General features: G+C 43.4%; 1 protein-coding gene across 1 annotated transcript in view; it reads left to right on the top strand.

Annotated features, from left to right (window-relative positions):
• The first annotated feature begins 1786 nt into the window (after positions 1 to 1786).
• Slc9a7 (solute carrier family 9, subfamily A (NHE7, cation proton antiporter 7), member 7) overlaps positions 1787 to 13647 on the top strand; it is a 158138-nt gene continuing 146277 nt past the window's right edge. The window contains exon 1 of the mRNA XM_013030839.1: positions 1787 to 2241. Within this exon, the coding sequence (XP_012886293.1) occupies positions 1911 to 2241 (331 nt within the window). The 5' untranslated portion in view covers positions 1787 to 1910. The remainder of the gene's footprint in view (positions 2242 to 13647) is intronic.

Consider the following 13647-nt stretch of genomic DNA (forward strand, 5'->3'; position numbering starts at 1 on the left):
ACCATGTGACAGCTTTAAATAGCCAAATTTCTTTTTGAAAAAAGTAAGAAAGATTAAAAAAAAAGAAAACCCTCAGGGTGCCAATGTTAGTGGAGATAAAGTGGGGAAAAAAAAGAAACCAGGGAGAACCTAACAGGGCATAGCGCTGCATGCTAGGACTGTAATCCCAGCTATGTGGGAGGTGGAAATGGAAGGGTCATAATCCATGGGCCACTTTGCAAAAGGGAGACACTATTTGAAAAATAAAGCACAAAAGAGCTGGGGGATGTGCCGCAAGTGGTAGAGTACCTGGTAATGCCCCAAGTTGAAACCCAAGTAACAGCCAAAAAAATCTCCAAGACTTACAGGAATTACATATGGATTGGATTTTCTGCCACACTCTTGCAAGTTATATTCTCTATGGCCACATTGGCTTCTTTAAGACAATAAGATCCATCAGATTGAAGGGAAGGGGACATACTGTCTACCTCTGGATGGTGGTTGGCAAAATTCTAGTAGGAGGTCATAATATTATCTTCAATATGACCAGCTTTCAGCAAATGTGGGTTTTAGTGTTTCCTGAAATTGGATCAAGTTTTCTCATTATTGTATAACTTTCTCTAGGACTCTCCAGGTTTTTAGTATTTGCAATGTCATTATGGGAACCAAAGGTATATGGATTCCTTTTGCAGGGGTGGGTGACAGGCCGGAGGTGTAGGCAAAGACACTAACTAAAGTCTAGATTAGGAAATTTCTGTTGTAAAGAAGTCATTAGTGGTCACCCAGAAAGAAATCAGGAAGGTGGGTGCTCTGAATAGCTTTCCTACCTTCTTCTATACGGACTCTTTTAGGAGATAAAACTTAAGGTTGTTGATGGAATTTCAGAATGATTCAGTAAACACGATCTCACCAGGAATTTGGTGATTAGACTGAGCTCTCTTTTCTTCACGTGGACCAGAGGAACGAGGTCAATGGAAAAGTTCTATTTCCTAAGTATGTGTTCCAAGAACGTTTACCCTCCAGTTCACTTCACAATTCTGTTCCAGGTTAAGCTTTTTCCTAAGATTCAACTAAAGACTCTCTGGCATCAAAGTATGCTCAGGGCAATCCCTCACTCCACTGACCCTGCCTTAGGACAGACCATTTGCTGCATCTCCTTCAATAGCAAGTGTTTAATTTCCTCTAGTTTAAACCGCTTCCTCAAGAGGGTGAGTTCCATTCAGAATAAGAAGTGAGTCTATTCCCTGTGCAATGAAAAAGCTATTTCACCTCCATTTCTCGAGTAGAGGTTTGAATGAATGCTAGCAGATTTTAGGGAGTTCTGGGAGATGGAGGGCTATCAAACAAGTGAAGAAAGAGAATGGTAGGGGTAAGGTATTTTCCTGGCTCCTCAGTTCGCTCGGAGCCCCCATTTCACTGGGTCCAGCATGGACAGTAAGTGTCGCGACATCAAACTCTTCTACGCGGTGGCGCCAGAGACTTCCCAGCTGATGCTCCTACCAGGAGCAGGCGACCTCTGCTGTCCCATTTAGGCAGCAGCGTTGTGGCTTACTGCCTGGGAAGTGGCTCAGCGACCCCAGTGAGCCTGGCCAGGTAGAGCCAGACCGGATGAGAAGCACAGCAAGGCCAGGGGCATCCGATCCGTAGGTTCCGGTTGGCCCCGCCCCAGCGACGGAGTGTGCGGGTGCGGCTCGGCGTGGGGGGAGGGAGGAAAGGCCGAACAGGTGCGCGGGCGGGGGGCGGTGCTTGGGGATCCTGCGCACTGCGCGTGCCCCTCCCCCGCGCGCCTCTTGGCGCGGCCCTGCCCGGCGTGAGCAGGAGGAGGAGCTGCGGCGGCTGCAGCCACTCAAGGAGGTCGGTGCCGCTGTGTGGACCCGCCGAAGGCGCGGGCTGCTGGTCCCGCGTGGAGAAGGTGCGGCGGTCCTGGGGCTATGGAGCCTGGTGACGCGGCGCGCCTGGGCCCCGGTTGGGCTGTCCGAGTGCTGCCACCAAAGCTGCTACTGCTGTCGCTGCTGCTGCCGCTGCTGCTGGGCCGGGGGCTGCGTGCAGGGGCTGGGGCCTCTTCCTCTGGGGCGGTGGCGGAGGACAGCAGCGCCATGGAGGAGCTTGCCACCGAGAAGGAGGCTGAGGAGAGCCACCGGCAAGACAGCGTGAGCCTGCTCACCTTCATCCTGCTGCTCACCCTCACCATCCTCACCATCTGGCTCTTCAAACACCGCCGGGTGCGCTTTCTGCACGAGACCGGACTGGCCATGATCTACGGTGCGTACCCCCAATAGCATCCCCCACCCCCACATCCCTCAGGCGGCGGGGCCTGTGCGCCCCTCCTCTCTCTGCTCCCCTCCCGGTGCGATGCCATGCACCCCCCTTCACTTGCCGACGTGTTTCTTTTGCGTTTCCCGCTGTCACCGGGTGGGTTCCCAAGGTCACCTGGCTTCATTTTCTAGTCTTCTACGATCGTGTAAAAGCAATCTACCACCAGGAACCCAGGAAGATAAGACACAGAGGTGGCCCGGTTCCTTCCGCCCTGTTAGGTCTCTCTCCATCAGCATCTTTCTCTCGGTCATCCCTCCCCCCTCCCGCTCCTGCCCGCCCCAGTTCAGCTGTGCAGAGTGTATGTGCAGAGGCTGGATGGTTCCCCAGGGACCGCACTACCCCTAGGGGACAGGCCACAGTAGGGGGGGTTATGGTTATGCCTTGGCCTCTTGCCACCCATAATCAGCCCAGGTGGGTGTCCACTTCTGAGGACTCTGTGACAGGTCTCTTGTGAATTAAGTCAGCATGAAAAGGTGTGAAAGGCCATCATGGTCAGGGATCCAAAGTGCTGACACCACTCATCAGGCCTAGACAGGGAAACAGATACACTTGCCTCCTGCTCTTATGTCCCAGTGGGAAGTTCTATCCAGTTACTTGCTTTCCCCGGGGCAAGAAGAGGTTTTGTATTTCTAAAATGATAATAGAAAAACTTTGAACATATATTTCTGCTATGTGAAAAGCATGAGTAGAGCATTTAATTCTGGAGCCAGACTTCTTTTGTTTTTAAAGAGGGACTGATGCCACCATCCTTTTCTGGATTACATGGTACACAGTGTGTAACATGGATGGTGGTCAGTGCCAATCTCCTGTTATAACATGAATAATAACAGCTATAATCTGAGTCATCTCTCTCCTCCTCTGCTCCTCCTCTCACTCCCCCCACTCCCATGCCTCTAAACTGGGGCCAAGTATTCTTGAGTTTAATTCAGTGGCATGAAAGCCCACATTGGCATTCTCCAGTGAAACACTTAAGCCACTTCACAACTGCTCCCCAAGAGGCACGTTTTACTCCATAACTTCTGCTGGAAGGATCTCTCCACTCAGTTTCCATCCAGGGCTTCCTGATAGAGAATGGAAAGCAGACACTTTAATCTTTAATGTGAAAATGACTCTTGGTCCTGGGCTTCTTGGGCAATTGTTCATAGCTGGGGTTGAGGGCCATTAGGCACTTTCAGGCAAATTGATCAGGAATCCCCCAGTTTTGAAGTAATGGTGTAAACATCTTGATTTGAAATGATCAGCTCTAAAATGGAGTTGGTTATTGTAAATCATAGGTCTCAACATAGACCTTGGCCTCCATACCTGGCTGTTGGTGAGCTCTGTGATTTGTGTCAGTTGGTGACAAATGACTGATTGCCCCAGCAGATAAGTAAGCTTGGGGGTTTTCTGAGTGGATACTGAATTTGGAATTGAAGCATGTTGTCACTTCAGGATGACTCAGAATCATTTAAATGAAGATTGCCTTAGCATATATATATATATATACATAGTACTGAAAATATTTCATTTTGTAGGTTCTGGATCCAACTCCTTAAAGTTCAGTATGAAATAGGAGGTCAACTTGATATGATCATAAATGTGTGGAAAGTAAATAGGGATTTAATTTAAATTATTATTATTTTTGTCTGAGGAGTACTCCATATTCTTAGGAATTCAAGTCACCTTTATCTTAAGGCTGATAAACAACATTGAAATTTCCTTTGCTAATACAGGTTTTAAAATTTCACCTCAACCTTTTAGCCATTGGGGCCATAATCCAATGTATGATTTTACTTTGTGGACAGTCATGTTATTATTTATGTATCTTACTGAATTGGTGATTAATCAGAAGAGACAATCCCATCTCCTAATTTTCCTGTGTAATTTTGTTCTATATTTTTGGGTCTTGGTGTTACTTTTAAATGTATGAAGAAATGTAGGTTGTGAATATTGGATGTCCTGCATTATGCCAAATATTAATATTTTGATGTAGATTGTTAGTAATGATGAGAAAATATTTCTCTTTTTCTCTCTGGGAGATATGGTTTTCTGTTTCATCTGAATTATTGTATACTGAAGATTATTGAGATGGGATTCTGATTAAAATTTCAACTTAATAATCTTTCAAAAATTATCTTTCTGGGTGCCAGTGGCTCATGTTTTAATCTTAGTTATTCAGGAGGCTGAGATCTGAGGATTGGAGTTTGAAGTTACCCCAGGCAGAAAAGTTCATGAGACTGTTATCTCCAATTAATCACCAAAAAGCCAGAAATGGAGCTGTGGCTCAAGTGGTAGAGCAGTAGCCTTGAGCAAAAAAGCTCAGGGATAGTTTTCAGGCCCTGAGTTCAAGCCCCAGGACCAGCACACACAATAAAATTGTATTGCCAGGCACTGGTAGCTCACTCTATAATCCTACCTACTCAGGAGCCTGAGATCCAAGGATCATAGTTCAAAGCTAGCTTCTGCAGGAAAGTCCATAAGACTTATATCTCCATTTAGCTAGCAAGAAGTGGCATAAGTGTGGAGTGCCAGCCTTGAACAAAAAAAGGCTAAGGGATAGCACCCAAGCCCTGAGTTCAAGCCCATTATCAGCACAAACGAATTGTCTCTAAGGTATACAACATTATGTTTTGATGCACATAGTGTAATGATTCCACAGTGTGACAACTCTTTGCACATTTCATTGAATGTAATACTGCTGTTTTCAATAGTAAGAAATCAGATTTTGTCTTAATATCAGTAGGGGAAGTGAGTAAATGTCCTCATGGCTCTGAGTAATGAAGGACAGAAAAAGCAAAAAATCTCCTTTGGGTAGTCTGCTTTGTGTTGGCTGTGTGCCGGCCATGTGCCTCCCTTTCTGGAGGCAAACCGTGTAACTTAAATGTTACTAATTTTTATGAGTGAGATCCCAAAGCTTTGTTTTGCAAAGTCATTTAAAGTTTTCTTTCTACAAGTTTTTATTGAAAGGAGTATTGTTTTTCCTTTCTTTTTGGCGATACTGGGGCTTGAATCCAGGGCATCAAATTTGCCCAGCTTGACCACTTCCAAAACTTTGCTCATTAATTGAAGATAAAAATCTCATGGACTTTTCTTCCTGGGCTGGCTTCAAAATTCAATCCTTAGTCTAATCCTTCTGAGTAGCTAAGATTACAGGTTTGAGCCACCAGTCCCTGACCATAAGTAACTTTAATATTAAAATATTTAAGCTATTGTAACCATAAAATTGCTCTGAAAGGACAAGCAATATACCAGGAGCATCACTTCTTTTTTTGGCGGGGGGGGGGGGGTCCAGTCGTAGGGCCTGAACTCTGGGCGTGGGTGCTATCCCTCAGCTCTTCAGCTCAAGGCTAGCGCTCTACCACTTGAGCCACAGCACCACTTCCGGCTTTTTTCTTTTTGCTTATGTGGTGCTGAGGAATCGAATCCAGGGCCTCATGCATGCAAGGCAAGTGCTCTACCACTGAGCCACCTTCCCAGCCCCGAGCATCACTTCTTTATGGGAAAGAAACTAGGTAGCCATCAGCTAGGAGTGGGAGAGCAATGCCACCCCTTTGTGCTATTTGAGTTTTTGAACTGTGGAAGTGGAATCACTTAAGAGGATGTCTGTGCCTCCTTACTGTGTCACTCATGAGGGCATTTTAAAGTATCCCTCAAGTCACTCAAGACAACCCCCATGTTCCCAATTTTTGGTTACCTTTCCAGTTGTTGACTGTACTCATGGAACTTCAGAAGCCCTGTACCTGAGACAGACATAAAACAGGGAAAGGGGTAAAAGCTTTTCTTCTTTTCCTTCCTTCTTTACTGCCATTGTCCCCAGGGAAGAGTTGATTGCATTTAGAATTAGGAGTGTTGCATAGATCCCATGGTATGTCCTTGCTTGGGTGCAAAGAACCTAAGGATATTAAGAAAGAAATGGTGAATGTTTAGCATTTAAATGGAAAGAAACCCCCCAAATCACTAAGGAACTCCTCCCTGACATGTGGCCCAGGCAGCTATAAGAGAAGGTGGCCAAAGACCTGATCCTTCAGGGAGGTTAAAAGCAGCCCCCAGACCCTGCTGTGACAGCTGCAAGCACCATTCTGACCTGTTTTGTCAGGCTGGCTCTGTTTGTGGTGAAGTGCCATCCTCATGTTACTGGGCTGTGCATGTCTGTACAGCAGAAATAGCAAATGTTTGAGGAAGGGAAAGGCAGCATAAACAGAGTGTGCCAGCTAATTGTGGTTCTTTCTTGTTTGTATAGTAGTTCTACTTCCCCATAGTGTTTTTGTGCCAACTGACATAGATCCAAAATATCTTACTGTGCTGTGCTAGCCCACTACCTGCCTCACATTTCTCCCTGTTCCTCACCTACAGCTCTCTGAGGACTTGTTGGCCAACCCCTTAATTCTATGAATCATCCGTGGCTCATTGCTGGTCTATTGATGGATTAGGGTTGGATTGCTAAACACAGCTTGAGAGTGGGCTTATAGTCAATATCTTGAAGAGGAAAGTGAGAGTCTTTTTAGTCATGTGAAGTTAATGTACAAACCTGTGTGTTAGTGAAATTTTTTCATTGCTGTGACCAAATACTTGAGAGAAACAGCTTGAGGAAAGGTTTATATTCTTTCACACTTTCAGTCCATCTGGCAGGGAGGGTGATATGGAACAGAGAAGCTCACATCATGGCTTCTGGGAAGCGGAAAGTGAGAAGAGGAGAGAGGGAATGTCTGTGCGTGGGATCTTCTTCCTCTTTATTTCATCAGGGTCCCAGCCAAAGGGATGGTGTGACCCACATTCAGAACAGGTCTTCTCCCTCCAGTTATTTCACTCTGGAAACACTCTCCCAGTAGTTTGTTTTACTACTCTCCTAGGTGCTTCTCAATCCAACAAAGTTGACAACCAAGAGTAACCATCATCATACGTTTACGCATTGTTAACTTGACATGCCAACACTTCTCCTTAAGCTCTAACACACAACCTCTAATCTCCCCAAAGCTCACGTCCATCTCTAATGCACACATAGTGCATTCAGACCATTTCCCAGAGTCCCCAACATCTCAATAGTTGCAGGGTTGCTCAAAAGTTTTAAGTCCAAAGTTTCCACTGACTTATGACAACTTTTAGATGTGAGGCCCTGTAGAATAAAAACCTAGTTATGTATGACCAAAATACAATAGCACAAAGTAAATGTACCCATTCCAAAAGAGAAGAATGGAGCTATAGAAGGCAAGTACTGGATTGAGAGAAAGACCAAAATTCACTGGGTAAAAAATTAAATTTGAACTCTACGTGTATCATCCAGGGCATATAGTATTGTGATATGAGCTCTCAATGGCTTGGACAGACACACCCTTAAGCTTTGCCTGTTGTATCCCACATGTCCTCACTGTACTGGCTGCCCACAATTTTCCTTGGCAGGCATTTTATGTTTCTGGCATCTCCAACTTTATAGAGTCTTCATTACATCTCTTATAACTTCATGCATTGCCCTCTCAAGAGTTATTTACGGAATTCCAACCCTGCTATAATGCCTGGCATTACTTAGGCCTTCCTTTGAAATATGGGTAGAAGCCTCCATGGCTGTAACTTTTACATTATGTCTACCTGCAAAATCACCCTCAGTTGGATGATGCCAAGGACTCCTTTGGTTTGTGGCTGCAATAGCCTCTTGAGTTCCTGGATGGCATAATGGCTGTGGGAGAGCATGCACCTAGGTGATGTTCTCTTCTCAAGGAAGTCTCTCCAATGCATTTACACTTTATAATGTTTAGTCTGTGCAGTGAATGAGGTCTGGCCAATTCCTAATACAACCTGAAGGCATCTTTCCCACTGTCTTCATGCAAAGTACTTGATTTTCATTTAATGCTTGTAATCTTTTCAGAAACCCTGTCTTCCTTAGTCCTAACTTTACACTATCTTTTCTGATTACACTGTATTTTGTTTCCAGTTCTCCCCATAGACCTGGCTGATAGCTGCTGCCAACATTCACGCCACAGCCTGATTTCTGGGTTACATTGAAATTTCTTCCTGCAGAAGAATTAGCTGGTCAGTCAAGCTGCAAAGTCTCAGGACAGGGACAAAATGTATATAACTTTTTTTTTTGCCAGAATTGACATGAACGGCTTCTAGTCTAGTTCCAACAGAGTCCTTGTACCCATCTGAATCCTCACATTCTTTACTGCCCACATTTCTATTAGCATTCTGGTCTTCTGAATTCCCAAAGGGATTGCCCATTAAACTCTTCTCAAGCCATTCTGTGGCCCTGTAGCTTTTCCATAATCCTCCTGCAAACCAGTTCAAAGGTTTCTGAACCCCATTTTCAGGTAGTCACCAGCAGTGTCTCCATTCTCTGGTACAACTTTTCTGTGTTAGTGAGCCTTTCTCATTGCTGTGACCAAATTCCTTACAAAACAACTTAATGGAGAAGAAATTTATTTTTGGCTCATGATTTTAATTTATCTTAGCAGACGAGGCATAGTGGAGCCAGGAAGAAGAGAGAAGGTGCCTGAACTCTCTGGCTTTCTTCTCTTTTTACCCCTTTCATTCTATGATTGCAGGGAGGATGAAGAGATAGGGTTCTAAGTTGTCATGTCCAAAACGAGCTTTACAACGTCGGTGCGGGGGGGGGGGGGGAAGGATTGGGACTGGGGGGGGAGGGGGGAAGCTGGGAAGGGATGTGAAGGGAATTTCCCCCTTAGACACCCCCATAGACACCCAGAGGAGTATTTTTTTGACCTCCTAAAGTGAGTCTCATTCCAATCTATTTGAAAATATTAACCATCACAGCTTATGAGCAAACATTTTGGAGCCACCTAATTCCTAATTTATTAGGAGCCCGTCACCTTTGTTCAGGGTGGTCTTATCCTGGGTTCAAATGCTGGTTCTATTACTTACAAAACTGTATGACATTGGGTAAACTCTCTGAGCCATATTCTTCTCTCATGGAAAATGGAGGAAAACGTTACTTCTCTCAAAAAAGTTGTTATACTTGATGAGATATTTTAAAGGGTCAAGCACAGCGTCTGACACTTAGGGACTTGGTAAATATTAGTTCCTATTCTCACTTTAGAACTTGTGATATCTTTTGCAAGCTTTGCTACTTAAGGTTTGTTTACTAGAGGCATGCTGTAAGTTCAAAATGCATTAAGATCCAGTAGTTGTGAGGAGAATCACATTTGCTAATATTTAGGATATAAATGTACAGCTATCCTTCTCATTTATCCAGCATCATCAATTCAGTATATAACATTACAGAGACAGCAGTATTTGTTGTAGCAGGAAAAAAGTCACTATAGTCATCAAGAAGGGACTATTAGTCTGATGCCAATAGTTCCTGCCTATAATCATAGCTACACAGGAGGTTGAGATCTGAAGATCTCAGTTTGAAGGTAGCCTAGTTTGAAAAGTCTGAAAGACTTTTTATCTTCAAATAACCAGCAAAAAAGCTTGAAGTAGGTATGTGGCTTAAGTGGTAGAGCACTGTAAGTGAGAAAGCCAAGGGAGAGCATGAGACTTTGAGTTCAAGTCCCAGTACTAGGACACACAGAAAAAGAAACAGAGAGAGAGAGAGAGAGAGAGAGAGAGAGAGAGAGAGAGAGAGAGAGAGCACACAAAAATTTCCTTGGATAGTGTGTTTTTGTTTAAAAGGGAGGGGGTAACAATACTCGACAAAAAATGTACTCATTGCCTTACTGTAACCCTTCTGTACAGCATCTTTACAATTAAAAAAATATATATATTTTTGCCGGTTATGGGGCCTGAACTCTGGGCCTGGGCACTCTCCCTCAGCTCTTCAGCTCAAGGCTAGTGCTCTTTCACTTGAGCCACAGTGCCACTTCTGGCATTTTCTGCTTATGTGGTGCTGAGGAATCAAACCCAGGGCCTCATGCTTGCAAGGCAAGCACTCTACCACTGAGCCACCTTCCCAGCCCTAAAATTATTAAGGAAAAAAAAATCTCTGTTGTCAGACACTGGTACTTCACACCGGTAATTATAGTTACTCTGGAGGCTGAGATCTGAGGATCATGAGTTGAAGCCAGCCTGGACAGGAAAGTCCGTGAAACATTTTATTTCTAATTAATCACCAAGAAGCAGAAAGTGGAGTGAAGCTGTAGAACAGTGGAAGAGCTCAGGGACAGGATGGTACCCAGGACCTATGTTCAAGCCCTAAGACTATAACACACACTCTCTCTCTCTCTCTCTCTCCCTCTGCACATAAATAATATTTTGCTTATTTGAAAATTATAAATAGAATGTTATCATTAGAGGGGCTGGGAAGGTGGTTCAGTGGTAGAGCGCTTGCCTTGCAAGCCTGAGGCCCTGGGTTCGATTCCTCAGCACCACATAAGCAAAAAGAAAAAAGCAGGAAGTGGCGCTATGGCTCAAGTGGTAGAGCACTAGCCTTGAGCTGAAGAGCTGAGGGACAGCACCCAGGCCCAGAGTTCAGGCCCCACGACTGGACTCCCCCCCTCAAAAAAAAAAGAATGTTATCATTAGAAAATTTCCAGTTTGCAGAAGAGATCGCCAGATCTTTGAGGCTAACATTGTAATTAAATTTTCAACCCTCAGATGACCAACCTCTGTTAAGATCAAAGTAGCCCACCAAAGTCATGGGATGTCACTGATGTTTTGTGTCCTCTGGTTATAAAAAAAAAGACTAAGGGAAAGTCTTTATTGAAACTAAGATAAATCTGACAAGAAACAACAGACCCTGGAAAACCAGATCTTTAACATTACAAAACAAAGACCCAGCACCATGAACTATATTCTAGAGGTCCCTCCCCAGGACTAACAGAGGTCCTCTCCTTGTGACCCCTTGTTGGTCCTGGGGAGGGAGTTAACACTGCAAGACTCTAAACTTCAATACAAGTCTGTGCTGGGGCAAAAATCATTGACATTCTCACCCTAGAGATAACCTGCTTTCAGTCTATTGAAAGTGTATATTTTTCCTAATAAGCTTTCCTGTCACTTCCACTATAGAACCTCTAATGATAATTAATTCCAAAAATTATTTTCAAAGAATTTCAGTGTCATAGGTGACCATTTGTTGGGCAGTGCAGTATTGCATGTTGCTGAGTATCATCCTGTAGATTACTTGCCTACTACAAAGAAAAGAAGGTATCTTCAATGATTAGGTTTGGCTCGAGGCATAGTTCAAATGGTAAAATGCTGCCCACCATATAAAAGACCCTGAGTTTAAATCCTGGACTGCTAGTCACTATTTTATAACCAAGTTATTAGGTTTAACTGATATTATGTACCTTATAATACAGTACAGTAGGAAATATAGTTTTGCCTGTATTTTGATATTTCCCTTCCCCTCCCCAAGTTAGAAAAATGTATATATAAGATGTAGCCGCAACGTAATAAAATACATTGAAAACGGGTTATACCATGGGGGAAGAACATACTAAAGAAACAAAAAAATCACATAGTACATTATAAATACATTAAAACAATAGCAAGAAAGATAAAACCACTTGTGTTCCTATCTTGGGGTTCATTTTGCTTAGCATCATGTTATATGGTCATATGTACATAACTTTTGACCTTTTCTGCTTGTCCTAGATATATACTAGTTATTGCAAATAAGGGAAACTATGGGACCTATGTTTCTTTGGGTCTGGCTTACTTCACTTAATATAATTTTTTTCAAGTCTTTCCATTTCCTAACAAATTGCCCCTAATACTTAAATCAGGGGATTTAAATACATTTTCTAGTTTATAGGAATTACAGAGAAGCAAGTTCTAAAACACTATGAAAAATAATCAGACTCCAAATATGAGACAATCTTCACACCATCGTTTTTTTCCCCCAAAATATTAAGGGAGACAGAAATGCAGTGTGAGTGTTGTAGAGTGAGTTAGACAAAAGAAACCTGAGTAAGTGTAGCACAGGAAACTTAATTGGCTTCTGGTTCATGAGAATGGAGTGGGATATTTTGGGGATAGTTAGGCATACTTGAATATGGATGGGTATTAGATGATATGATATTAAGGAATTACTGTTAGTTTTCTTAGAAAACATCTTTGGAGATGCAGGCTAACTTATTTTGGGGTGAAGTGTATGAATATGCAACTTTTTAAAAAGTTCAAGCAATATACACATCATATAGAGGAAAGATATAACTGTAGTAACATACTAGCAATTGTTAAATCTAGGTGGTATGTGGAAGGGCATGCGTTATTACACAATCTTGTTTCAACCTTTCTTTATGTTCTGAATTTTTGTTTTGGCAGTTGGGGGGTTGGATCTCAGGTCCTCAGACTTGCAAAGCAGGTGATATACCACTTGATCTATGCCTCTAATCCCTTTTTGTTGATTATTTTCAAAGTAGGCTCTTACCCTATGCCTGGGATGGACTGGGCTGTGATATATTTTTTTTGTCGGTCGTGGGGCCTGAACTCTGGGCCTGGGCGCTGTCCCTCAGCTCTTCAGCTCAAGGCTAGTGCTCTACCACTTGAGCCACAGCGCCACTTCCAGCTTTTTCTGTTTATGTGGTGCTGAGGACTTGAACACAGGGCCTCAGGCATGCAATGGGCTGTGATTCTTATTTGTGCTTCCCCTATAGCTCACTAACACACCTACCCATTGATTGAGATGCAATCTCATGAACTTCTTTTTGCCTGGGTGGGCCTTCACATCCTAAGCAGCTAGGATTACAGGCTTGTACCTCTGTGTTTGGGTTATGTTCTAAAATTTTAAATAGAGATGGATTAGGAAATAAAATGACTCTTCTGTTAGCTAGTTAGCTGTTAGGGTTCCTGCCTGAAAGGTTGTGCAAATAAAGCTGTATACTTTGTATCTGGTACTTTCAAAGTTTCTGAAACTTATTAACACTGGTTCTCTTTAGTTTACTTGAAATGATGATAGATTTACCTGACTTGAGAATCAGAATCAGTAAGGTGTTTTTTTTGTTGTTGTTTTGTTTTTTTGTTTTTTTGTCATGAGGCTTGAATTCAGGGCCTGGGCATTGCCCCTGAGATCTTATGCTCAAGGGTAGCACTCTACCACTTTGAACCACAGCTCCACTTTCAGTTTTTAGGTGGTTAGTTGGAGTTGAGTCTCAGACTTTCCTGCTCAGGCTGGCTTTGAATCTCAATCTCAACCTCCTGAGTATTTACAGGCATGGAGCACTAGTGCCCAGCTAGTAAGTTGTTTTTAATTTTAGGTATAGTTTGATATGTCTTTGAAAATTGACTGTGTTGGTGGACCCATTGCAACAATGAGATGTACAAGTCGGGGCAGGGGGTGGGGGGAGGATGGAAAGGGATGGGAAGGGGAAACAAAGGAGGAGGCTACAATGCTTGATAAGAAATGTACTCATGGGCTAAAAAAGCAGGAAGTGGCGCTATGGCTCAAGTGGTAGAGCACTGTAAGTGAGAAAGCCAAGG

The sequence above is a fragment of the Dipodomys ordii genome, unplaced genomic scaffold (genome assembly GCF_000151885.1).
Source record: "Dipodomys ordii isolate 6190 unplaced genomic scaffold, Dord_2.0 Scaffold134, whole genome shotgun sequence".
Taxonomy (NCBI): domain Eukaryota; kingdom Metazoa; phylum Chordata; class Mammalia; order Rodentia; family Heteromyidae; genus Dipodomys; species Dipodomys ordii.